Genomic DNA, 26,625 nt, shown 5'->3' on the forward strand with positions numbered 1-26,625 from the left:
ATCTAGACCCCCAAACTACTTTTACACAGCTGAAAACAAATATACATACTTTAAAGTGTTATGGATTCAGTTTGGCTACATGTTAAAGCAACTAGGACAAGCCCAGCAGTTCCTGTGGTGCTTTTAATGTTCTGTAACTGTAGCATGAAAGCATGGTGGAAATAGCAAGCAAGCCAGCTAACCAGCCAGCCCTTAAATCCACATTCTCTAGTCACAGCAAAGGAAAGCACATTGCTATGATTGATATTTACACTGATTCACCAGATTTTGTAATGTGCTGTTGGCTTAATTTCGTGTACATCAAAAAGAGAGAAAAGACTCGTGCTGTGCTGCATTTGTAATGCTAAACTGGTGACGGAAAGTGAGCCAACGATAGACGTGACTGTGGTATATTAGTCCTGCCCATGCTGATACTTTTTTTTTTTTTATGTTCTAGAAGCAATTTTCTTTCATTTCCAGTGTAGGGGCCAAGCCACCAGGAAGAGCGCCACGATTTGAGGCAAAGTAGTGGCCAAATGGGGGAATTACAATACGGGTCCATCAGGTCCGACTTTCCCCCGTAGACGTTGGGATTCAGATGGTCTCTAACTCGGCAGATGATTTTGCTTTGTTTAGGTATATCAACTTTCCTTTATTGTAAAATGCACCATGAGCCAAATCTGAATTTTCCTTCCTCCGTTCATGTCAACGAGCCTGTGAGCGAGGCTGGGCCGACGGCTGGGAGCCTGAGTTAAAGGAAAGGCTAGTGCACCGAGCGAGTTTCATAGGAATGAATGGGGCGCCGCGTCAACGCTGTAGTCAGTTATACGACCATGTTACAGGCTCTTCAACCAAAGCTCTAAAGTTTAGTCTTGATTTGCAATGACGTTTGACGGTAGTTCCACTGCCTCTGTCAAAGCCCAATCATATGGAGTCTGGATGAGTCAAAGGACCACGAAGGTTGTTTTATTTGTTGCAGTGTGTGGTATCGGTAGATCACCGCAGACTTTTCTAACGGTCTTATAATACACGTATTGTAGAAGAGCAGGTGGGTACCTTGGGTCTTTATTTCTCCAAATGCAGTGCTGGTTATGATATATGGCCAGCCAAGTCCAGCGGCAAAATGGGGAAAAAAGTTCTGAATTACACGAGGCAAGCTGTTACGGCTCAATAACCCAGGCCTGTAATCGGCTCACATTTCAAACACACACACACTTGCATTCAGACAGCCCTCGGTTTGGCTGGATTTTACGAGGAAGCACACCGCACGAGGTGATCAGCATATGTTTTGTTGACATAAATTTTAAATTTATTGCCGTTGTCAAAAGTGACTGTTGGACAAAGTCGATTATTAACTGAGTAAATGGCCTGAGAGAGTTTTATGTGAACTTCCTTAATGGCTGCAGTCAGTCTGTTTCAAATCACCCTCCCTCCCTCCCTCCCTCCCCTGCCTCCCACCCACCACACACACACACACACACACACACACACACACACCTCTCATCATCTATTTCAGAAGCACAACATGAAAGCAGACAGTTACGATGGGATTTGAGAGTGTGTGTGTGCGTGTGTTTGTGTGTCTAGCCGAGCTAAATCACTGAACTGGGACAATATATTTCAGTATCCTTTTATATGTCATTAAATATTGTTGGAGCTGAATTATAGTATATTAGCTCTGCTTAGGCACACAGAGCATGTCGTAGTTCTGTGTATGTGTGTTCACCTTTTATCCGTTTATTAACTATGTTTCATAAGTGGTGGGGTTGCTTACACTCTGTCACCAGGCCAGACGACGGGCTCACATTTGATCCTTTGGGGCCAGTTACAGTTAAATTTGGCTACTCATTGTGTGTACTTTGGCGTGATTTGCTTAGAGAATCACACCCCGTTAGCTGCACTTGCGTTTGCTCATAACCATTGCCAGGAGCCAGAAACTGGACCATTGTACTTAACCTGAGTTTGGTGCTTTATTCGTCACGGGTCTGGCATGAATCTAATCTGGAAGCCTAGTATGCCGGATACAAGCCAGTGCTTGGCCAAACTGTCCCCCCCTTCCCCCTTCAAACAGCTTTATCCCACTGCAATACAATTTGGACATCACTTTTCATAAAGAAATTGCACTTGAAACCTGCACTTGTGAAAAGAAGCTTCATTCCCTATTGACTAAATACAGTCAAATGGCATAAGGAAGGGTGCCATTAGGGTTTCAATAGGACAAGCTTAGTCCTAAACCTTCCCTTTGATAGACTGAATTGCTGGAACAGGTGCTGTTACCATTCTGTTGAACATCAAGTAATGTGCTGTTTCAGTGGGTAGTGGCTAGCTTTTGCAGTTACGGACATACACACTGCACCTTGCTCATCAACACTACATTTACGGTGAAAATACATGGCATTGCTTCCACTTCTGGTGGCCTTAATAAGTCCATCCATACCTTATCAGTGCTCTGTCTGGGGGGCACAATGGTCAGATTGAGGAGGGACACAAAAGGCCTTTGAAAGGCTTTGTGCTCTGTGTGTTGTGCTGTGGTTTACCGCTCGCGTGTGTTTTCCCCTCATTGGAGTGGAAGTGTGTGAGTACATCACCTGTGATCCTGATAGGAAAAAAAAAAGAAAGAAAATCCAGTTGCATTCCTTTGTCCATTTTGTTTTTTGTTAGTGAATTTCTGTCGTCAAAAATCACATCGCACCGATCACGAGGGATGCCTCAATAGACCAGGATGCAATGCAGCTGTAAGTCGATTGCTATGGATTTGTCGAACTATATGAATAACCCACAACGGTCTGATGATGCATCGATGCCTCATTGTTATGCCCGCGTGTCTGCTTTCGGTTGAACGCTACAAAATTCATATTTCCGTGCTGCAAAGGCATTCTGGGAAAAGTAGAAAACTTTCATTAAAGTACATCGCATCATAGATATAACTCCTGGACTGAGTGTACCATCACAGACTGATATCGTGTAATGTAAGAGTATCATTTCCATTCTCAGTTGTGTCATTCCTGTCTCTCTGTGTCACTTTCTCTCCCTGTTTTTGGCTTTTCAAGTGTCTTCTTTCCCTTCTGGGTGCATTTGGCATTTATAGGGCCGTTTAATCACTCGCTGCTTGCCAGAGGGCTGTCATTCTGCCTTTAGTTTCCAGGGTCTCTCCACAAATTCGAACCACTAAAATGGCTATCACGACTTCTTCAACCCCACTGCATTTTTTTCCACACCTCCGTTTTTTTTAGTTTTTTTTTAACTGCTCTTTCTGTCAGGTTTCAAGGATGTTTTGCAGCAATTAATAGCCACTAAAGTCAAACCAGATTTCATTGCTTAATAACTCCTGCAGCCACCGCCATAAGACCCGCTATCATCTCTCTACGTCTGTCTCGGTCTCATCTCCACTCTGTCTCTCCCTACCCCTCTCGAGGCACAAAAGAGCTGTAAATCAATTTGCATTCGACATCTGACATCAATCAGTCATGTTTTGGGAGAGTGGCACCACCTCCTCCTCTGCGGCTTTGTTGAGAGGCGCTAAGATGGATGGCTGTCATCTCGCCCAAGTTGAGCAGATCTCTTATCAAGGGCATTGTTTCCCCAAGAACGCACTTGGCTGATCACTGCGCCACCTGACGCGTCGACGGAGACTATGAAATCCTCCTGCTTGACGTGGTCTTGATTTGCCTGTCAGAAGCATGTACTCACTCACCCGACTATAGTATCCAGCACTTGTCCCCTGCTAATTAGCATTATCGTGTTTAACAATATGCAAATCCACAACAATTATTTGTATTTTTATTGATGCTTTATGGCTGATGGCAAACAACAGTATGGTGCGTTAACAACCCCAACTGGTATGTTTTTATATGGAGTGTGGGTTGGGACACTACTTCACTAATATTAACAATGCATAAAATAAGAGAAAATGTGAACAAAAACTAAACACAGTTATATTATATCTATCAAGTTATATTGAACCCTCCGGTTCCCCCTCAGGCACAGTCAGTTCTGTCAGCACCGATGCTGTAGTTTTCACCGTTAGCCCGGTTAGCACTGTTAGCTCCTAGCCACCTGCTCAGCCGTCGCCACGTTGAGAGCCGTGTGGACACAATATATATGCTCTGAATGTTCTTTCTAACACCGTTTAAGATTTTTCTCTGAGCATCACACTTTGGACAGTAAAAAATAACATGTTCCAAAGTTTCTTCTTTTTTTTTTTTTTACATTTTACTAAATGCTTGTTTTATTTTTATCTATATTAAATATTGTATTGTTTAGTTCTGTTTGGCCAAAACGTAACCTGGGTATTATCGTTTCCTCTCTCGCTTTACTTTGAATTCTGTATCCAGAAACATGCCAGTCAAACTAAAACCTTATTATTAATTCAGCGTTTTTCTACCGTCTTGATTCAAACTGACCACAGCATCATTATCAAAAAAGGAGCCTCTCTGTGAGAAAGAGCAACAGTTTTGGAAGATTAATGTACCAAATCTGAAACTGCACCAACCTGACAAACAATCATTGGTATTGTGGGTGTGTGCCTTTTGTGAACCTTACTCAAGGCGAAGTATTTGAAGTTCTCGGGAGGCTTAAGGCACTGTGGCAGTTGTTTGGCAATTCGTGTCACCTTAATTGCTTTAGAGCACTTTCAGATATCTCTCAAGAATGATATGCTTTGTACTGAGCCGTGGGGTCTTTGAGGATTTCGTAACAGAGAGAGTCGTGGGGCTAGACTTTGTGTTGTCAGATGTTATTTACTAACCTAACCTTCAAGGCCTTTACCACATAATCAAATATTGAACCTTAGTCTTGTCTGACCTTGTGCGCTTTCAGCCTAATGACTCTGTCTATTTCGTAAAAAGGGCAAGTCATTGCAGATCACATTTTGCTTTAAGCTATACATCACCTTATAGATTAGAGAGCAGTAGTCAAAAACTGACCCATTAATGGTTCATAACACTTAAGTAGCTGCCTTGTGTGTTTGTCTGAATAAATCATTCTATTTCACTTTATGGCTCCGTACCCATCTGCAGCACTTGAGATGTAGGTGGTTGATAATGCCTCTGCTTGAATAGCATCTTGAGATTTACAGCACCAAGTCATGGTCTGGCACTCCCTGCCGAAAACAAGGTGTTGTAGTTGGACGGCTTGTTACACTGATGGTTATAGTGATGTGCTGACGTTGTGACTGATGGAGTCGCAAAAGGATATTTCTTTGTTGTGCTGAAAGTCATTAGTTAAATTTAAAAATGTAAAGTAGAAAAATGTAATAAAAAGCCAGTTTGTTAGGGATACAAGCATCATGCACATTAAGCTTTGTCTGTTCAAAACTGTATATTTTTTTTTTTACCGGAATCCAGACCTTAAAATGTTCGTTCTGCTCTTTGTCAACAGGAAGATGCACAGTGGAATGAAGACCTACGGCTGTGAGCTGTGTGGAAAGAGCTTCCTGGACAGCCTCCGTCTACGGATGCATTTGCTGTCTCATTCAGGTAAAGAAATCAAACCAACCTATAAAAAAAAAAAACCACAACCCCGCTCTATGATCACTGTTCAGCTCGCAGTACGTCCTGTTTTCATTGCAGGTTTTACTGCTGATTGTGGGGGAAAAGCTTCTTCTTCTTTTTCATTACTGCTATTACATTTAAAGATTATATGCAGAGTTTCACTACTGAATGAAATAGCAGAAGCTAAGTATATGTGATTCCAAATAAATGCGCTAAACATCCAAAAACATCAGCACGGTCCTTTTGAAGGGAGAAAATCTGCTTTTCTTCCAGATTTCTACTCTTGTACCCTGAAGCAAGGGCTGACTTAAATGTGGTTTACAACCATTCACAGATTCAAATTGATTTATTTGCTATGACAAGATTGCGTAACACAATCAGTATTGATATTAGATTTTAACATGATGTATGTATTTACACTGGATGTTGCAGTTGTTGAGAGCTGAATAAAAATGATTACTTCCCTTACACATGTTTCACCGCACTATAAATTAGGGCTGAAACAATTCCTCGAGAAACTCGAGTAAATCAATGACTAAAAGTCATTGTTTAACCCCTAAAATAATCAATAGCTGCGGTCCTATTTTAAATATAAAAGCTTTAAACATGTCAATGTGGAAAATAACTCATGAATTATGGATGAAAACACTCTTGAGTTTAGTCTAGCCCAATAAAGCTCAGCAGCTCTGGGAAACTTAACTAAAGAGGTGCCTGCACATCATCATCCTGTCACCCTGCACCTCTGTGACATTAGAGGTCTTACAGGCAGTCCAAGTCCGAACACAAGACACATTGATTGGTCCAGTTTGACACTATTACACCCGCCCCCAAACACACACACACACACACACACACACACACACACACACACACACACACACACACACACATACACACACACACACACACACACACGTCCCAGCAGTCCCTGTGCTCTGAGCCTACTTAGCGCAGCACTGTTTTAATGGCATGGGCCGTCTTTTATAGGCAGCAAAGAGCTCCTCATTCCTAAGGCCCTAAGTGCAGATGGTTTATTGAGACACTGTAAAAGCCATGGGACCTCTGAGGAAACCCCTTCTGCACACAAACACACACGCACACACATATACACGCACACACACACACAACCCCAAATCCATGTGTTGACTTTGGCCCAGAAGTTGAGCCCTCTGTTCAGTACCCCGAATGTTTTCCAATGAAACACAGTAAGTGGTCTGAATTGTCTACTTGGCATTGTTGTTGTCAGTGGTGGGGGATACCCCCCCCCCCCCCCCCCCCCCCTTTACCGTAGGCAGAAAACGATAATTGCCAGGATCATTTGTTTGTTCGTATCTCACCAAAACTTAAACAATGACTGAGATGGATGCTGACACTCCTGCTCTGTTGTGACAAAGATGAATGACAAATTCCCGCTGTGCCAGAGAATTGTCTCAACACACGACTCAGCACGTCAAAAACAAAAGTTGCTCTGAGGAAATATTCGCTGTTTATTTTAGAATTACGCCCCATTTCCACAGTCCCTGCTGCAAATGCACGCGCCCCTTCTCACTCAGTTGTCAAAGCAGAGAGAGAGAGAGAGAAGGGAGCTCTGTCACAGGAACATAATGGATACAGAGTGTTTTGCAGAATGTGTCTCACATCGGTGTGTGTGTGTGTGTGTGTGTGTGTGTGTGTGTGTGTGTGTGTGTGTGTGTGTGTGTGTGTGTGTGTGTGTGTGTGTGTGTGTGTGTGTGTGTGTGTGTGTGTGTGTGTGTGTGTGTGTGTGTGGCCCGCGATGTGCGCCAGCCCTTAAGCCTCAGACCTGGAGCTGGCTCCTATTTAATGCAACATCATCGCGTACGACTCATTTGCAAACGTTGTCTTTAAGTCAGGAGTTATGACAAAGTGGAAGCGGAGGGTGAGTCGAGGTAATCCTGATACACGTTGCCTCGTCCTGACGTGTGTGTGTGTGTGTGTGTGTGTGCGTGTGCGTGTGCGCGCAGCTCTCTGCATGCTCCAGTGGAGATGAGCCTTGAAGAGCTGCATGCTCTGGCTACTGACATGGATCTAAGTTAACAGCAAGCCTAAACGTCTATTTGGTGTTTTACCACTTTATTGTTTTGATAGTATTACTGAATACCATTATTAATCAGTACCAACCCTATTCTAATGGATGTTGATGTTATTGTGAGTTTTGGATAGTAGTAGAGTAAAGAATTGGAAGAATGATAGAAGCAGCTTTTAACAAATTCTGAAAAATTAGGCTACAACCGGCCTCTGATATTTTGTACGTACACATTTATAGCAAAACATATGTAAATTTGTATATCATGTTGCAAATTATATTTCTCCTCTGGTTATGAATTACCAAACTGTTTTGATCACCTCATTTGTACGAATGCAAACATACACTTGGGGTAATGGTATAGGTGACCATGTAACAGCCAACAAGCACAAAGTTTATACTCACTACTTACTCTAAAGTGATAAAAAAAGAGTCAAGGACTAAAAGCTCGAAGAAGAAGTTTCATATTTTGAGTTTTATGTTTAATGTTGAGGGACGTCCGTGGTTTAGTTTCCCGTAGAGGAAAGGGACATGGAAGGAAAAAGGTGACAGGTTCATGAGTCATAACTTCTGTTAATAAAGTTTGACAGGTGTGAAATTGATGATAAAATCTAGAACATATATATATATATATATATATATATATATATATATATATATACACACACACACACAGTCTTTCCAGGTGGTGCTTGTGTTAGCTCAGACCACACTGAGGTAATTATTATCCGGGTAGTTTTTCAACAGAAAGTAGATCATTTCAAAATCTCCGCTATCAACAGGTTAATGATAACTCGCAGCGCGTACCCATTTATATAAGGTGAAAACTCTGTTGATAGGAGATCAAATGGAAAAAGAGAACACTGAGAACTCGAGGAAGAACCACATTCTCCACCTTGAGAAAGGCAACCAAGCGGAAGATGTGGCCGGTGTATTTTTAGCTCCAGAGGCAGCAAGTGCACAAACTTTTTTTCTTTCGTTCTCTTTTTATTTTTTTTTTTTTTTCTTTTCACTCTTTCCAAGCGGGGTTGTGTTGACGCACGACATCAACCTGTACTGTTACACACATCAGTGTTGATTCATAGCCGCTTTGGTCTGGCGTAAAAGGCGAGACAAGCGCTTCTGTCAAGACGGGCGACGGTTAGGGAAGAGACAGCGCTGAGGCAAAGCTTCTTTGATAGTTCTTGTTGTCTTTTTTTGTTGTTGCACTTTTTGTTCTTTTTTCTTCCCCCCCCCCTCCTCCACCTCCACCTCCACCGTTTGACTTTCAAGGCTTTTCTCGGGCTGACGCCGCGTCTCGATTTTTATCGTGTCTCTCTGTAATGATGACACTTCGCCGAGTCCCAAAACCCTCAACCTCAGTTCCTCCTCCCCTCCCCCCTCCACCTCCACCGTTGCCGCCATCATCCTTCAGCTCGCTTCAGAGAAGACAGAATATTGGGGAGATGAAGCGAGAGAGTGGAGAGGCTTCTTGATATGCGCAGCGTGTCGTGGATGTGGAGCGTTTCAGACGCCGCCGCCGCTGCTGCTGCCTCCTCCCTCCTCTCTGCTTTCCACTCTGTCTCTCACTCTCTCTGTCTGTCTGTCTGTCTGTCTGTCTGTCTGTCTGTCTGTCTGTCTGTCTGTCTGTCTCTCTGTGCTTGTTGTACGGAGGACTTGGCGCTTCGCCAGTCTGGGCTTCCTGCCACCACTGAGGGTACAGTATGTACAGTCTACCTTGTGCCAGCTATTTTTATTTTTTTCCCTCTCGTCTCGTTCTGTCTCGGTCCTCTCATCACGTTGCTGTTGTTGTTGTTTTTTAATCTCCACCTGACGTTTAGTGTTTGACAGTGTTTGCTGAGCCAAAGCCTGCAGATGGGGGTTAGACCTGTGACTCAGCCCCTTTGGGGTGCATTTTGAGGTCGTTACACGTTGTTTTTCTTCAAATGATAGCAGCCCGTTTACACTGGTGATGGACAATAATCCAAATACTTCATGTTTCACCTAAAATTGTACTTGATTCCAGTCCTGAAACAGCAGTTAAACCACAATGAAGTCCCAGAATATTAAGAGTAATTCTGGACTCTGAGTTCTGGACCTCAATACTTTTTGTGTTCAGCAAAATGCATCTGGAGCATAGTGTCAAAGACTGTCTCTTAACTTAATTGATAACATGCTTTGAATTATATATGAACAAAGTTTAGTGTGCTACAGAAGTGGAGATTTCTGGCTCACAGAATGAGGAAAAAACTCATTCTTAGAAAATTTCCTTTTAAAGATATGTATTGTAAAATCCAATACCTTTTTAACTAAAGTTAAATAGGTTTTTGTGTATTAAAAGTTATCTTACATGTTATATTCAAACTGGTGAATTTAGGAGACATCTACAGTTGCAAATTGACAAAATAAACACCCAGATATGTGTGTTGGATGGTTTATTTCCACTTGTCTGAAAGAAGACATGTTATGAAGCAAAATAGTCCAAAATATCAAAATTGACCAGTGCATGAGAAGTGCATTTTTGCCTTTTGGTGTCTTAATTAAATCTTGGAAATGGTTTGTAAAAAATCATGTAAAAAAAAAAAGTTAAGTAATTTAAGGTGTCTTTGGTATACGTACTTACAGATAGATAGATAGATAGATAGATAGATACTAACTTTATTGATCCCGCGAGGGGAAATTATTTTGTTACAAGCAGCAATAGGTTACAGAGCAGCAATAGGTCACAGGTAAAAAAAAATCTTAATATTATATAAAAAGAAAAATACAAGAAAGATACACGTCACAATATATACAGTTATAATATAGTAAAGATGTTATATAAAAAATGCACACTATATACACAGTGAATAGAACAGAATAATATTAAATCAACTAAATAAACAGTAGTGCAGAGGTTTAACGATTTGATTTGGCCCGAGGTGATTTGTTATACAGTCTTATAGCAGTAGGCAGGAATGTTCTCCTGTACCTGTCCTTATGACAGTGGAGCTGGATCAGTCTGTTGGAGAAAGTGCTCCGCTGTCCCTGCAGTAGGTGGTGGAGAGGGTGGTCCTGGTTAGATATGGATAGTAGTTTCTTCAGTGTCCTCCTCTCCACCACCTGTTCCAAACAGTTTACAAAACAGTGTAGTTATAATATAGTATCAGTCAAACTGTATTCTATCGCCGTACCCAAAATAATCTGTTCACAAATCATTGTGTGTGTGTGTGTGTGTGTGTGTGTGTGTGTGTGCTTAGAGGCTCCTCAAACAAGACCAGACCAGACTGATATGATTCACAGTTTGTTTTCAGAGTGAGCTGCTGCAGTGTAATAAGATTACCAATAAGTCTCCCTGAACAACCGTATCGCCCTCTATGTTACCACCAACTTTTCATCTCACTGCCTTTTATAGCTTAAGAGTTTTAATCCTATGTTTACAGTATGTAGACATAGTACAGATTTCCTGGATTAGCCAGCTGAGTATGTGTGTCAGACCTGGAGCACTTTTCTTTTTTTTTTCTTCTTTTTTTTAAGCTACATTAAAAAGAAATCCATCTTTATTTAACCAGCAGTCGCGGGTTAAGTGTGTTGCTCAAGGGCACATTGTGATGATATATGAATGGAGCGATGGTCTCCGTAATGTGTCGCCTGGTAAGTGGGAACCAAAAGAGTATTAAATACGGAGCATTGTGGATTGCCTTAATTCACCTGCCTGTTTCTTTTACTTCACCCTTCTTTTGTGTTGAATGATGCAACCAAAAGACTTTCAGGTAACATTTACATAACTTCAGATGCACTACGACCAGCTGATTGACCTTCTTAACACAAACATGTTTTGCCGAGTTGCTGTTCCACTAGCATCTGAGGATTTGTCACAGTGTTCTGCAAAGCTGAGACATTATAGCGTGATCTTTGGTTTAGATTCTTAGGTGTTAATTCTCAATTTAAACTTCTAATTCATCGATATTTAAAGTGTCAAGTACCGGAATTTGGCATTGATTGCGTAGTTATATTCAAGAAATACTTCTTATTTTCGGCTGTATGTTATTTTTGAAAAAGTCTTGTTGAATGGAAAAAAAAAAAGTTGATACTCTGCAAACAATACATGCAAGTATTAATGTTATAACAGGACATATAAGCCCAATCCTAAGGTAAACGTGTATTTCTCTTGTATTTTTCTTTTTCTTTTTTCTTTATATATAATAAGATTTTTATACCTGGAACCTATTGCTGCTCTGGAACCTATTGCTGCTTGTAATGAAATAATTTCCCCTCGCGGGATCAATAAAGTTTCTATCTATCTATCTATCTATCTATCTATCTATCTATCTATCTATCTATCTATCTATCTATCTATCTATCTATCTATCTCTATCTATCTATCTATCTATCTATCTATCTATCTATCTATCTATCTAAACTGCACTTTAGATGAATTACTGTGATTCATTTTAACAAAGTTTAACAATCCAGTTACTCTTTGACAGATCTGCAGCCAGACCCTTATGAGGGATGTAACTGCTAACCAAGGGAATTATTGATGGAAGCATGACTTAACAAGATAATCCCCTGGATTTTCGGGTCATATGCTAGCACAGTCTGACAGTGTGTCACGCAGGCTTCATCAGTTTGGTATGCCTGTGTTTGGTTTGTGCATTAGTCAGCCAGTGCAGTGTATTTCCAGAGTGAGGTTTGCAGTTTAGAATAGTGTTTCTGACCAGCCCTGAAGGGAATTCATCTTTTAGGAACATCTGTTGGTAGCAAAGCATCACGTTCCCTTTTTGTTGATCTCTTTTAGTTTTTCATGCTAAAACAGAAAAGAGGGGATAGATTACTTTAAGGCGCTTAATGCAAATGTTGCAGCATCAATATAGCAGTTAACAACTCTTTACTGTAAAGATATAGTGGAGTAATGGCGTCCTGTGCAGAGAATGAAATGTCTGAGTGAAAGGATCAGCCGATATGGTTGTTGCCGTTGTTTAGCTTTAGCTGTGAGCAGCCAGCTCAGTCGTCGCCATGTTGAGAGCCGTGTGGAGGCAATGATAGATAATCTCAGAATTTTTTTGTGAAATAATAGATGCCCAAATAATCAAATGGACTGTAAAGAGACAAAAGTATATTATATACAGAAAACATACTGACTACTGTATGTATCTGTGCACCTGAGTAACATCTAATTGTTAGTGCATTTGACTTGATCGCTACACGTTATGTAACATTATTGTAAACGTGCTAAAAGTTAGCCAAAAGTCTAGTTTTCCTTCTGTCCCCTGACCAGATGTTCATCTTGGCTCTGTGAAATTACAAGCTTTGTTCCAATCTCATCCCAATCTGATTCCAGTCTGAGTGTGGGAGTAAAATGCCCACGTAAAATGTCCAGAGCACTTAGATGAGGAAAAATGCAAAGAATTTGGATATGAGCACAGCGAGGCGGGAAGGCTGCTTTCCAATTGCTCTTTGTCTGTGTTTCCATCTCCGTGGCGTTTGTTTGGCTGTTTGGCTGTCGGCTGGTCGGCTGTTCTGGCGTCGCGCCGGTTCTTCCCTCACAGTGATGACGACATATTTGTGCCTGCAGGTCTGGATGTTCTGCCAGCATTCCAGCATTTATGATCGCTCGCAGATGTGAGTCCAGGAACACACTGTACTGTACCCAAACCCAGAAATTAATGAAACTTGACTGCCTTCCAGGCCACAAATTCCTAAATGTGGGTGTGTGTGTGTGTGTGTGTCTGTGTGTCTGTGTGTCTGTGTGTCTGTGTGTGTATGCATGAGTGAGAAGGGAGACAAGAGACTCAGAGAGGGAGGGAGGGAGGGAGGGAGGGAGGGAGGGGTGGGGGGTGCTATTAAAAGCAAGTAGTAGGAAAAGAAGTATAGTTCAGAAAAAGTGTTAAGCGGTTTACTTGTACATTTTTTACCACAGCTGATGTTCTGTCCTGCACTCACACACACATTCACTCACACGCACTCACACACACACACACACACACACACACACACACACACACCACACATACAGTACGTTTCTGCCGTTTCCGTACATTAACACAGAATGACAGACGGAGTGGATGAACAGCAGTAGCTCATGCTTTAGTAGCATAACATTACTCCCTCTGCAACTTAAAGCTCCCCCTTGCCCTGCACTTCTTGTAATACTTCCCCTGACCTGTTGATTTACTGTTCCAAACGCCACTGGGATTATGCAGCTGGACAAATCTCAGCTGGGTTATATTACATGAGAGAAGGGCAAGTCGGGGACAGTCAAGTGAGAGGTGACAAAACGCAGGGGTCAACTTATAATACTGTCACATCAGGCTGATAGTTTTTATTTCCCTAACAGAGACGGGGGAGGGTGGGGGGACGGACTTGTTAGGCCGCTGTCCTGAGCAAATATGACTTCAATGGAAACGCGTTACTCTGAACAGCTGACCTCCTTTGCCAGAACTCGGTGTACCTGTGCCGCGGGCTTCTTGGAAAAGCAGTGTTTCTAAAGGAATAAAACATAAAAATAGCCAGGCCGCACAGTATGTGAATGATGACCCTTTGGGTGATAGAGTCTCTGGCTGACAGATCTGTGTCTGGAGGCACATTCGGACTCGATGGCCGGTTGCCTTATATGTCATTTTACTTGGCATGGTTCTACCTGATGCCGGTGACTGCTTTCCTGGGAGAGACGTGTGTGGGTATTTGCGCTACTGAGAAATATGTCACTTACAGGCAAAGAATGTCTCGCTGACTAATACTAGTTTTCTAACATGTCTCCGCAGAGCAGAACCAATCATAGTTGGCCATTAAATGGCATTCATGGGTGCTGATGTATGCGAGACATTTTCAAGCTAAGGACGGCAATGTCGGCTGGCCCGTCCATCTGTCCAGCTATTTGACACATTTCAAAGACGATTTAAGAAACTCATTACAAGCCATTGCATTGAGTTACGCAAGCTAGTGGAACAGCAGCTAACAAGGACTTTGGCTCTCTGTGCACAAGATAAACAACAATCTAATGGGTTTTGAAATATTCACATTCAGGCTCACTCGAGCAGTGTTTACCAAACTCACAAATAAGAAACCATCGCGACCCAATTCACAATAGGCCATAGCACGGAATGGGGGGGGGGGGACGACACACAAAGTTGTCTGGCTGTTAAACTGGTTGCGGAGGTAGTCACAGAGCAGCATGGCGGAAATACATACATTCTTTAGCCTTTTTATGGTGGTGGAATCTCTGTGTGTCTACTTGGGTCAATGCTCAAAATCCATAGAACCACTAACAAATATACTTTTAATCATGTACTTAGCATAACCTCTACAATAAAAAAAAAAACACAATTTAGAATAGTTTGTGCAAGCTGAAGTCTCACAAGGTGTTGAAGAGATGAATCCGTCCCTCGAGCACAAATGCTGCTAATAAAATAATCCCAGGAGTAATCACCTTTTGTCAAACAAACCCCTCCTGCAGATTAGTTTATAATCAAATTACTGTGGTATTGGTTGCTCCTAAAGCCTGTCAATCAAAAAGTTAGACAGAGAAGCTCAAAGTTGACTTTTCAACCCTCTCTATTTTCAGACAAGAAGAAAAAACACGAGGACTTGATCTTATTCCTTTTATTACAGGGATATTGCAGCTTTAAATCCTTTTGGTTGCTAAGTAGCGAGTGCCCCTGTGCTCCCTTAATGGGCCTGATTTGGTATTCTGCTCTGATGCCAAGTCTTATTTTTGTATGCGAGACAAAGTGTTTTGATGGAGGGTGATTGCTGAAACGTCTGTGTGTCTACCAAAGGCTGGGGTTTTTTTTTCTTCTTTTTTTTGGTGGAGAGTGAGAGTTTTATGGCCTCTCACTGTACAGTACACTTTGTGCCTTCTGCTCAAAACAAGAACACAGTCGATTGAATTTTGGATTCGCTTCATCATCCCTCCCTCCTCCCAGCAGCTTTGTTGTCAGCGAGCAGCGTGTGCGTGTCAGAGAGAGAGAGAGAGAGAGAGAGAGAGAGAGAGAGAGAGAGAGAGAGAGGAGAGAGAGAGAGAGAGAGAGAGAGAGAGAGAGAGAGAGAGAGAGAGAGAGAGAGAGAGAGAGAGAGAGAGAGAGAGAGAGAGAGAGAGAGAGAGAGAGCTCTCGCTGTGTGTGCCTGATGCATGTGACTGAGTAAGTGTGTGTTTGTGGTAAAAGTCAATTATTGGAAAAGGCTGCCAATTAATTTGCTCTCCTGGAAATTTGAATGATACTGTAGAATGCACACACATGTGTAGACACGAATCAAACACACACACATACACACACTCTCAATTGCACACAAACATGGGGTAAGCTACACGCACACACTCCATTAACTTGAAAGGAGGGAAAAAATGCATTTGGCAGCAGACGTTTGTTTGTAAATCAGGTCGTGTTTAGGTGGCGCTCCCTGGCTGGATAGTGAGCATTGCTCAAAGGTGGGTTAAAGCAGAATCAGATGGAACTGTCTCCATGTGTTCTGGGGGTGTTCTTATTTATTTTTTGGGGGGGCAAAGGATCCTTCAAATTGTCTAAAGGTGTCAGAATGACAGAGCTGATCGCTAATCAGGGTCCAATAAGTCTTTGGTTTTAGGCAATCGCCATGCACTGACATAATCATCATCATCATCGTGATTGTAACCATATTCCCGCTGCTAAGACGTATTCTCTTAGTTACCAGAGAAATAGAAACAGCAGAATAGTGTATAAACGTGACAGTGACACCCTTCTGGCCTTTTTAATGCATTGGCAAAAAAGAACAAGGACATGTATCTGCAAATACACCACGGTGTGGTTGAGTTTTAGAAAAATAAAAAGGAAACCACAGTTTACCAAGGAAAAGTTCAGCTGTATAAAAGACTAAAAAGCGTGCATGTGAGAGTGGGTTCTGGCAAGGTCCAGTTGTGCTCTGTGTTCTGTATAGCAATTAGTGGTATTCGCCACATTCGGAGGAGGTGCTGCTATGTGTGTCTGGAGAGCACATGTTGATATAAGCCCTGTTTGAGTTGTATTCTTGTTTTCCTGTGTTTGCCTTTGATATGTAATTGCGAAGATATTCACATGGATCAGTGAAGTTCTGTATCGCACTTCTTGCCTGTCATGTCAAACTAGGCCTTACATGCACGTAAAAGTGTGTGTGCTGTCTTTCAGTGCGTGTGCATGTGCGTGTGCGTGTGTGTGTGTGTATGTGTGTGTGTGTGTGTGTGTGTGTGTGTGTGTGTGTGCGAGAGAGAGAGAGAGAGAGAGAGAAAGAGAAAGAGAAAGAGAGGGTTTCTGAATGCATTGCAAACACCCCCCTCCCAAAATACAAGAGAAAAAAAGCAGCGGCTGTGATGAGAGGTGGGTAGTACAGGGGGGAGATAAGGTTGTGAGAGCAGGAGGCTAAATTTAAATCGTAATTGGCCGACTTCCACAAGCTTGTGGGCATTTTAATGAGTCATAATAACTTCATTTAAAACCAGCTGAGCAGAAAATAGATTGGAGAGGAGCCTGTGGCTAGTATGGATTTGTGTTGCCTTGTGCGCGTGTGTGCACGGGCGTGCGTCTTTTGAGCTTGACTCTAAAACCAATGACATGCGCGCTCGCACACACACACACACACACACACACACACACACACACACACACACACACACACACACACACAGTGCAGAAACTAGCTGGTGCTACATTTATCCGGGACAGCTTTCAGAATAACACTGAGCTGCTTTACATGCAGAGTTTGTTGTCTGTGTGTCGATGGACCGTAATGACACAACCAACACATTTCTGATGCGATGGCCATGAAAAGTGTTGGTCTCTATAACTCTATAGTTACAGCTAAACTCTGCAGGACTCAATATCCGAATAGTATCAAGTGTGAGGTCGGAAATAGATCTGAAAAAAAAAGAATGAATGTCAAGGAAATTAAATTATGAATTCCAGAACATGGTCACCTGATCTAGGCACTGTGTGGGCGTGTGTGTTTTTGTTAAGTCGTACCTGTTAGGTTGGATCCAGTTACACCTTCGTCAATAGTAGCACATGGTGTTTATTAACGTCACACAATTCCCAGCATACTTTTGCTCCACCCTCCTCTTTCAACCTGAGCAGAGAGTATCTCGGTGTGTGACTATTCACATTACGGTTCATTATGAACAGTAGTGTCTTCACTGTTATGTGATGTTGTCAGGGTGTCTAGAGGTAATTGCGTTGTAAATTGCTTATTGTAAGAAAATTCTGCCCAACACGGCTTCCCTCCGCATCGATTAATTCTCACACAGTAGTGATGGGCTGTTTCAGTACCACAGACTTTTTTTTTTGTCTTGTGTGCTGATATCATGTGTCATGTAAGTAAATCTGTATTTATATAGCACCATTTTTACAACCCTGTCTCCTACAAAATAACGTTCCCATACAACTAAACTTACTGACATTTCAGGGAAAACGGTTGCCGTTTAAAACGGTTTGAAACATGTGGTTATCGTTGTGAATTGAAACCAAACAGCTACATAACTGCTTTGTTAGGTGTAGGCAACAATGCTGCTTCTTGGTTATGTTCGGGCAATAAAAGTATTTGCTCCAGACAGTAGAACGGCAGCTTCTTGAGTGAAAGCCCTAATTTTTTTTTACCCATCCACCACTCCAACTTCCTCCCTACGCGTACTTCCATGGACCCATTTTAAATTGATTTGTGATACGTCAAAAGCAAACGTAATCAGTAGAGAAAACACAAATTCCAAGCAATCCACAGTCTGGATGCTAAGACGTTTGGCACGGGTTAAAAGCCATTAAAAACAGGTTTTGGTTGGGAGACCTAAAGTGGATGCTCGGTGGTGTAAGGGATCGGTTGCTCGGAGATGTAGGCGGGGTTGAGGCCATGTGTAGTATTATTTGGGGCAATTATGAGAAACTCAGTTTTGACAGAATTTATTTGAAGCGAGTTGAGTGACATCCAGTCCTTTTTTATAGCGGCTACACAGTTGCGCAGGGTGTCTAGATTGCTGAAGTCAAAGTGTCTCGTAAACTGTCCGGTCCGCTGTGAGCGCAGCTGAAGCTCCTGTAGCTGTCAGCCTGCTGAACACTTCCTGCCACATCAAATCAGAGCGTCCTCGGACGATCCTCCTTGTGTATTGTTATCATCATCCACTCACGAGCTGGACATGGAGTCGCACCTGGAAGTTAAGCGAGACTTATTCTACGAGACAGACGGAGTGTGACAGGAGCCGTGAACAAAAAGAAAAAAGAAAGTAAAACCACTGTTCCTGTTTCAGAAATGCCTCAGATTTCTCCAGCATTATGCCCAACACTAAAACATTGTTCCGGTAATGATACAACAGTGTGTCATACATTGGTGCTGGCTATTAGATTTTCACTACCAGTTGTAGCAGCGTCTGTAATGAGCCCCTGGTATGCACTGACATCGGCAGGAATGGAAGTCAGCCATTCAAATTTGACAGCTCTTTCATTGTGTCATGACAGTGTGTGTAATTAGGCAGGTTGTACATGAGTATAGACAGTTGCTTCAGTGTTCATGTCCTAACTAGTCGCTTCTCTGTTGGATTATTGGTCTGCTGATGCCCAGGGCTTCAAATCAAGGCTGTATTTACTCGCTGGTATTCCCTCTTTAAATAAAAGGCCATACACATGCTTTTTTTTCTGTATATCTTAACTACACCAGGTAAATGAATAATTATTGATGTTCTTTTCCTGGTACAGCATAATCTTTATGTTGCCAACTCTTATATTATTTAATGAAATAAGGCTTTGACTCAATCTTTTTGACAGTTTGTTCCACATTTGCTCTAGCATTCTAAACGATGTGTGTGAATTGAATGAAATGTCATAATGGCTTTTTTTTTTCCAAAGGATCTAGTTTCTGTTATACAGTCCCAAGTGGGAAAACAGGGGGATTGGGGTGGATTGTTTGTGGCACAAATGGTAATAAAAGTAAATATTCTCTCAGGCACGACCTTTTATTGCATTATGTAAGTTGGCCAATAGCTCTGGGAAACTTTTTAGATCAATTTCGCAGCGCAGATTAGAAAGCTATGAATCCCATTTATGGAAGAGCTCCCTCATGAAATGCTCTTTGAAACTTTTATATTTTCGGATGAAGAGAGAATGAACCCGGCTAAGCAAAGATCTGCCAACGGCACTTTCATGTGAGGGGGGGGGGGGGGGGGGGGAGAAAGAAAGCAAGGGAAAGTGAAAGGAGACAGAGCGAGCGAGGCAGAGGGAGAAGATAAAAGCACTCCCAAAGCCATCTGGAAGTAGCCAGGACACACAAGGATTGCTTTTATGCTACTAATTCCACTGGGAGGTGCGACATAAAAGCAAAGCATGGATATTGTGTTATAACTGTTGAAAACAAGCAAGTGGCCATGGAATACTAATATGGCTGGTCAGAGGGAAAGGCACTTCAATCCAGGGGTAAAAAGGCTTTTTGGATGCCCCCCCCCCCCAGAGGTTAGGGGTATTGATTTGCAACTATTAGCTGACTATCTGGCGGACAGTTTCTGAAAGAGTCTATACTTTCCGGCTGCACCACACATGTACCGTTTGATTTAATGATGATTTTGATTATAAGATATTTGTTTACATGCAGGAGGCATACTTATTGTCATCCACTATATGACAAAAACAACGCAAATTTTTTAAAAGCAGGATTCACGATTCACGTTCTTATCACGATTCCATTTCATGTTGGTTTTTAAGGCTATTTTGCAAGTTAAGTTGGATGTTGGATAAACTAGTTAACGGAACATCTCTGTGATCCTAGCTAGGTCTTTTTAGGGGGGCACCCTACCTCACTGCATATTGCGTCACATCAACTACACAACGTTTGATGATCACACAAAAGGAAGGTTACAGTTTTAATTAGTGTGTGTCCGATGGGCCTACACCATAAAAATGCTGGATCGGGTATTGGCGAGTATGCAAGGCAATGCACCCGATATCACGTCGTCATATAATTTACCCGCTCATTTAAAACTACACAGGAACAACAACAAGACGTATCACTCGCTACCCGATGCGTACATGCTCCCCAATCGGTTCTGCACATACTATGCAAATTAGTACTACACACCTGTGGCTAAACACTCTTGTGCATTTTTTTTCCTGATAATGCTACACGGTGAACGACAAGTCCGTGTTGAAATCGACAGAAGGAGAGCTAGTTAACGTTAGCTGTCAGCAGTACTGCTTGGCTAAATAACAGAGATAACAGCTAACGTTAACGGACGTTGCATTGAGTTAAAATCTGATGCGTTCAAACTGGTTTTTTTGGGGGGGGGGTTTGCCGAGAAAGTTTATTTCTGACTTTGTTTAACTTTTTTTTTGTTTTTACCGCACTGGTATCGAATTGGTACTTGGTGTCGTCCGACAAGTTCAGGTATCGGAATCGGTTTGAGGAAGTAAAAAATGTTATCGGAACATCTCTAGTAAGCATGACACAGTAATATCATAGCACCGTCAGTCCTGTTGGTTAACTGACTGTATGCCTCAGGCAGTCCGTGTGGCGTATGACAGTATTATCCTGTATCCTTTAACAATGTTATCGTGCCTGTACAGTTTGAATTGACACATAACCAGTTTGCTTGATTAACTGGTTTAAAAGGGAGTTGTGAGTAAATATACAGTGGAAGTTTCTAAGAGAGCCTTTGCCACATGAGGTGTCCACTAAACATGCAAAACACATCTCTGTGGGTTAAAGTGAAAGACATGCAAAGACACAATGAGTGCACCCAGCATGACGGCAGCACACAGCGGCAATACAGATGTTTCTGTCAAACTGTCACTCACTTTAAGATTTACACATGCGTTTCAAATGTTGCGTAACATCCCATGTAATATCCATGATGTTTCCATCAGTTTGGTTGAATAAATCGACTCCTTGAACGTCAAAACCCAGATCGAGCTAAAAAAAAACGTAGTGGAAAGTGTCTCCGCCTTGTCATATTTGCTGCCTGTGGCACAGTTTAACACAGATCATTAAAGTTTCATCTTTGCCAATGTTAGAGCTTTAGGAGATGACACTAAACTGAGTGAATCTTAACTGGTGGTTAAGTAACTGCATGTTTGATCGATTTTTTTTTTGTGGTGGTTTTTCAGAATCCAAATGTTTGAAATGTATGCAGACATAGCTTTGTTTGTATGAACATTGCATGAATAATTTCAAGGAATAAATCCTAAATGTCCAAACATATTCAACAGAATTGATCACTAGTTATAAGTCATCAGACAATTTGTGCTTGGTTAAGTGAATATAATACATTGTTTAACTCGCAATTCAGCATCTTAGATTCAATTGACACTCCACAATGCACAGAATTAATAAAATACACAATAAGGAAATGGATGATATGAAATGGCAAATAATTTCCCTGATAACCCGATAATAAACAGCAGGAAAATATGGTGAAAAACAGGCCTTCTCAGAGAGCAACTAGAGGACAGGCGAACCCTTTGAACCGTACATTCACCATTTGGCCTATTTCTGCCTCAGCTGATTGTATCCCCCCACCACCACCACCTCTAAACACACACACACACACACACACACACACACACACACACACACACACACACACACACACACACACACACACACACACACAGACGTACTTCCCTACTTTTGGCTGCCTGCCAAGAGCTGTCATTGCCTCTACAGTATCACTTCTGCTGTATCTATATCCAGAGCTGTGAGGAGTCCCGTGCAGAAAGGGATGGGTCTGAAGGAAGATTTTTTTTTTTTAACTGGCTTTCAGGTATATAATGACCAAACTTTCTAAAGAAACCGATTTCAAATTTGGTTAATAGCAATATTCAATACCTTAGAATTCTGACTTTTTACTACAGTTAACAGAATGTGTGAAAATCAGTTTCTCCTTGTCTGTTCTTTATTTAGGACTATGTGTGTCCATGCATAATGCAGTATGCATGCCTTGAGCAATGTATTTCAACTTTATTGTAGCTCAAAATGAAAGCAGCTGATGAAGGCAGCCAGAAAGCTGAGCACAGGCTCTCATAAATGATAACTAATTGGATCTCAATGTCATCTCTGCTGAGGGTCTGGACAGATTCTGAACATTGGGGGGGATTTTCCTCATCTTTATCTGACTTTACCCTCCAAATAATATCCTCACTCTGACACCCCATTTGCGGAAAAACAGATGACTTAATGGAAAAGCGTTAGTAACCTCTGTATGGTGTCATTTGGCAGATAGCACAGGCTTGACGGCTACATGTCCTATGGTATTTGAGGTAAGTTTATTCTCCTAAATAGCTCTTGTTGGGAGATTTCCCTAATTTATCCGATTTGCCCGTTTGAAGTCTGCTGTTATTATGTTTTTATGTGGAAGATTTAATAGCATGGAAGAAAGGATTTTGGAATCAAACAAAATAAACAAGTATGTAAATCAATGCACCTGAGTGCAGTAAAAAAAAAAGAAAAAAGAAACTGCATGTTTCAAGCATTTCCTGTTGTTTAGCCATTTGGATATCCTATCATCTGCACTCTCAGCCATGCACCCTGTTGTTTCTGTTGGCTCAGCTTGGCCTCTTTCCTGAGTCGAACTGACTCCCATCAACAAAAGTTTAACAAAGTTCTAGTTGTGTTTTTGGTCATTGTATCGATAACGCATCTTCACACCCTGACATGGGAACATGCAGACACAGTAGGGACACTTAACTGATGATTTCAGAAAAAAAAAAGTTCACACTTCTTTTATGTTGCAGCGTTTCCAGATTTTGCACCAAAGGTATTAAATCCCTGACGACTTCCAGTTTAGAATTCAGAGTATTTTTCTGCCACTTCACACATTTCCCTCCTTTTTTCTTTGTCACAGTTTAACTACCCAGATGATCACGGTATTCCCTGCTTTTCACTCAGGCCCTGTGACTCCTGCCTTAATAAACTCAGCATTGCCTTTGACAATGTGTGACTTGAAAGCAGGAAATAATGGGCCCTAAACACTAAGTCTTTACAGGTTATTGAGCTGGGGAAAGAGAGGGAGAGTGTGTATAGTGTGGGCATCCACAAACTCCTGCCATGACTTCTCAGCTCATGTGGCCATTTTGGTTCACTGTATACAAAAAAAGAGAACAAAGGCAGAGGGGAGATGAGTGGACAGAAGGACAGTGAAAGGTTGTATAATGCGGTACACAATAGTTACCTAAGCATCTGACAAGAATGCTTACGCTAACATGGAACTTGGTGAATGCACTGTGTGTCCACCATGCAGGTTTTTAATGAGCAGGACCTCTGTGTCTCCTGTTACACTGGTAACATTTCCATGGACTTCCTTGACTTTTGGATTGGGTTTCATTCTCCAAGCACTGATTTGCAGTCATTTTTTCGCCTGCTACTGCAGATAAAAATAAATAAAAAGGACGACAAGCATTACTTCTGTGTCTCGATTCGGCGCAGCCACCTTAAACCTCAGCCCACCACCTGCACCCCCCCAGACAGCAAACGACAGCAAAAATGAGTTTTCCTGCTCCGATCCAGCTGCCATCTCATCCCTTCCCCTCTTGAACTATAAATGAATTTACAACACTGTAAAGAGGATGTCAATTGCTGGATTCCCAGCAGCTGGCTGGGCAACAGTCTTTGGTCACAGGGGTAAGGGTTCAACTGCTGGTCAGCGTCTCATGTCTGTCTGTCGCTCTTCCCAGCACACGTAGAATAAAGCCAACATTGTACGAAAATGCAGCATTCTGCCTTGCTTGCGGTGTGGCTTTAAGCTAAAGATGTTTGTCTGTCCAACACTTTGTTCCAGGGGAAGGTTTGTCAACTACTAGCTTATAATAAAATCGGGTATGGATATTCTTGGTCCCCAGAGGATGAAGCAAGACGGTCCTAAAACAGATAGCACTTGTTCTTTGGTCAAAAACAAAGTACTGGTCCTGACAAGCGACCTCTTGTGGCCATGAAAGTAATGCCAAGGTTGACGTAGCGTGCCAGAGCTCGGGGGGGATGGTTGGGTGTAAAAAGTGTTTGACTTCCAGTCTGTTTTCCTACCACCAGTCAACGTTGGTTTATTTAAAACATGACCACAGTCTTTTTCTGGACTAAACCAAGTAGTTTAACTTGCCTAAACTTAACCGATCCTTAACCACAAATGTGGTTTAAAAGAAAACTCTCGCATGAGTTATATGCGGTTTTGAAAGGCACAACCAAATTACATATTTTGTTGTCATCTGACGATAGGAACACCAGATCAGAAACTTTTCATGGTTCGTATTGGAAAACCATGACAAATGACCTGTATTGTTGTTAAGTTTAGAGGATCTTTTGGATTATATGAATTAGTGATGGACACGCTGGTCCATGATGAGGTATCTCAAAAATGGTCATTCACATTTCGTATGTAATTTACTGGGCACATTCATGCTCTCAAGATGATAAACCCTCTTGAATGCGGTGACTCCTTGGTCTTACCTCTAATGCTTGAATAGTAAAATTGTTCACTAATGTTTGTTCTGTTGAAATGAGCATTGCTCCCTTAAGGTGCCACTAGCAGGGCTTTATGCATATTATTATTATTATTATGCAGAGCATGCTACGATCTGCAAATATCAGTCTTTTCCAAGCATTTCTTAAAAATGTGTTTACTGCTAACACTTCGTCAACACAGTGTGCATTGCAGTACAGATCCAGAACTGCTGTGTGATTATTTGAGGGGTGTGTTTCGAGAGGGCTCTGTTTCGTGTCGAATTGTTTTGGAAAACTACTTGTGAGTAAAGGAGCTGTGTTTTTTATTTTAGTCAGTAGAAACAGGAACATTCCCTAGCTGATGAAGAAATAAACAAAGCTTAGATATGAGCTCCCCAAGAAGAATTAAAATAAAACCGGATAAAAATGTCAGGGTTTGAAAGATGTTGCAGCAGCTTTTACCACCGCACTTTGGAGATAATACTGTTGAAAACGCAGTGACCTCGCTTGGCTTGTGTTATCTGAAAATGCTGTTGTCAGTCAGACATCGTATCATGTTTGTCATTCTTCTGGTTGCTCTTCTGTGAGCAGATTACACATTAACTTACTGCCCCACTGTATTACTAGTTGCTCAATAGATTGATCTCGAACTGAATGTCAGGTCGTTCAGAGCACTCTGACCTCCAGATTGAATTCTGATAACAGGCATGGAAACTGATGTCATTCATAATTGTTGCATGATAACTTATACTCAAAAGTGAAATCAAAATGTGTGCACTGAAAGGGAACTCCACTGGATTTATACATCAAAGGCTCTTTAGAAGTCTTGGAAAGTTTATGTGAGAAAAGTTGCAGAAACCCTTTAGTGGCTCAAGAGGGAGCTGCACAAAATCTGATAAACTGTGCCGACACTGACTCAAGTGATGTCATTTAATCAGTTAGCTTCTGCTTGAGGCTAACTGCTTGAGGCTAAGTTAGCCAAATCTAGCACACCAGATTCGCCAACCGGACTAACGGCTAAAAAAAAAGCCAATATCTTTGTTTCTGCTACATCAACTTTGATGTTTTTTTTCCTAAACTATCAATCTTTAGTGGAAAAAGTTATAGACTTGCAATGCTAAATAGGTGGAGCACTCTTTAATTGGTGTGTACTGACCACCCAAAGGTAGCCCAGATGCAGCACATTATGTTTGCATACACAGTCCTGTCATGCCATCGCATGTCTGCAATGAGATGCAGATTTTTCTATTTAGGTTGGAGGATGTGTTGTAACTGTCGCAGTTCCTTGTCAGACAAATTTTGAAAATGCAAAGCCACTGCATTCAAAACAATGACGGTTCTTTGGCTGTAGAAAAAAACTCAACTTGCACAACCACATCAACTTACTGTTTACATTTCACTAGCAGTCCATCTCATGTTTTAAAAGTAACTCATATTTTGGCTACCAAACACTCCCTGCACGTCATTGCCGGCTTGAATTCCTTCTGAGTAGTTCATATTTTTTAAGTGTTGCATCACAAGCTTCGGTTGGCAAACCGGAGTGCTGTGTGTATTTCCCATTGTCACTTTAGATTATTTCTGGGTAGTGAAGTCTTCAAAGCTACAAGTTGCACACGGCATTCCCAAGCACTCATTTAATTTATTTAGATTCATTTATTTATTTATCTAGACTGAAAATCAGGTTAATCTAAAGTTCAGCTTAATCTGATCAAGGCCTTTTTTTAATAGACTTTGGTAGAC

The 26,625-nt window shown here is 41.7% G+C and overlaps 1 protein-coding gene across 1 annotated transcript in view; it reads left to right on the forward strand.

The window, feature by feature from the left end:
* Positions 1 to 26,625, forward strand: part of zbtb16a (zinc finger and BTB domain containing 16a) — a 142,873-nt gene that overhangs the window by 52,837 nt on the left and 63,411 nt on the right. The window contains exon 3 of the mRNA XM_068716434.1: positions 5,359 to 5,456. Coding sequence (XP_068572535.1) covers positions 5,359 to 5,456 — 98 coding nt within the window. The remainder of the gene's footprint in view (positions 1 to 5,358; positions 5,457 to 26,625) is intronic.

Source organism: Cebidichthys violaceus, unplaced genomic scaffold, assembly GCF_023349555.1.
Source record: "Cebidichthys violaceus isolate CVI_PGR_0920_01 unplaced genomic scaffold, fCebVio1.0.p SCAF_20, whole genome shotgun sequence".
In the NCBI taxonomy this organism is placed as follows: domain Eukaryota; kingdom Metazoa; phylum Chordata; class Actinopteri; order Perciformes; family Stichaeidae; genus Cebidichthys; species Cebidichthys violaceus.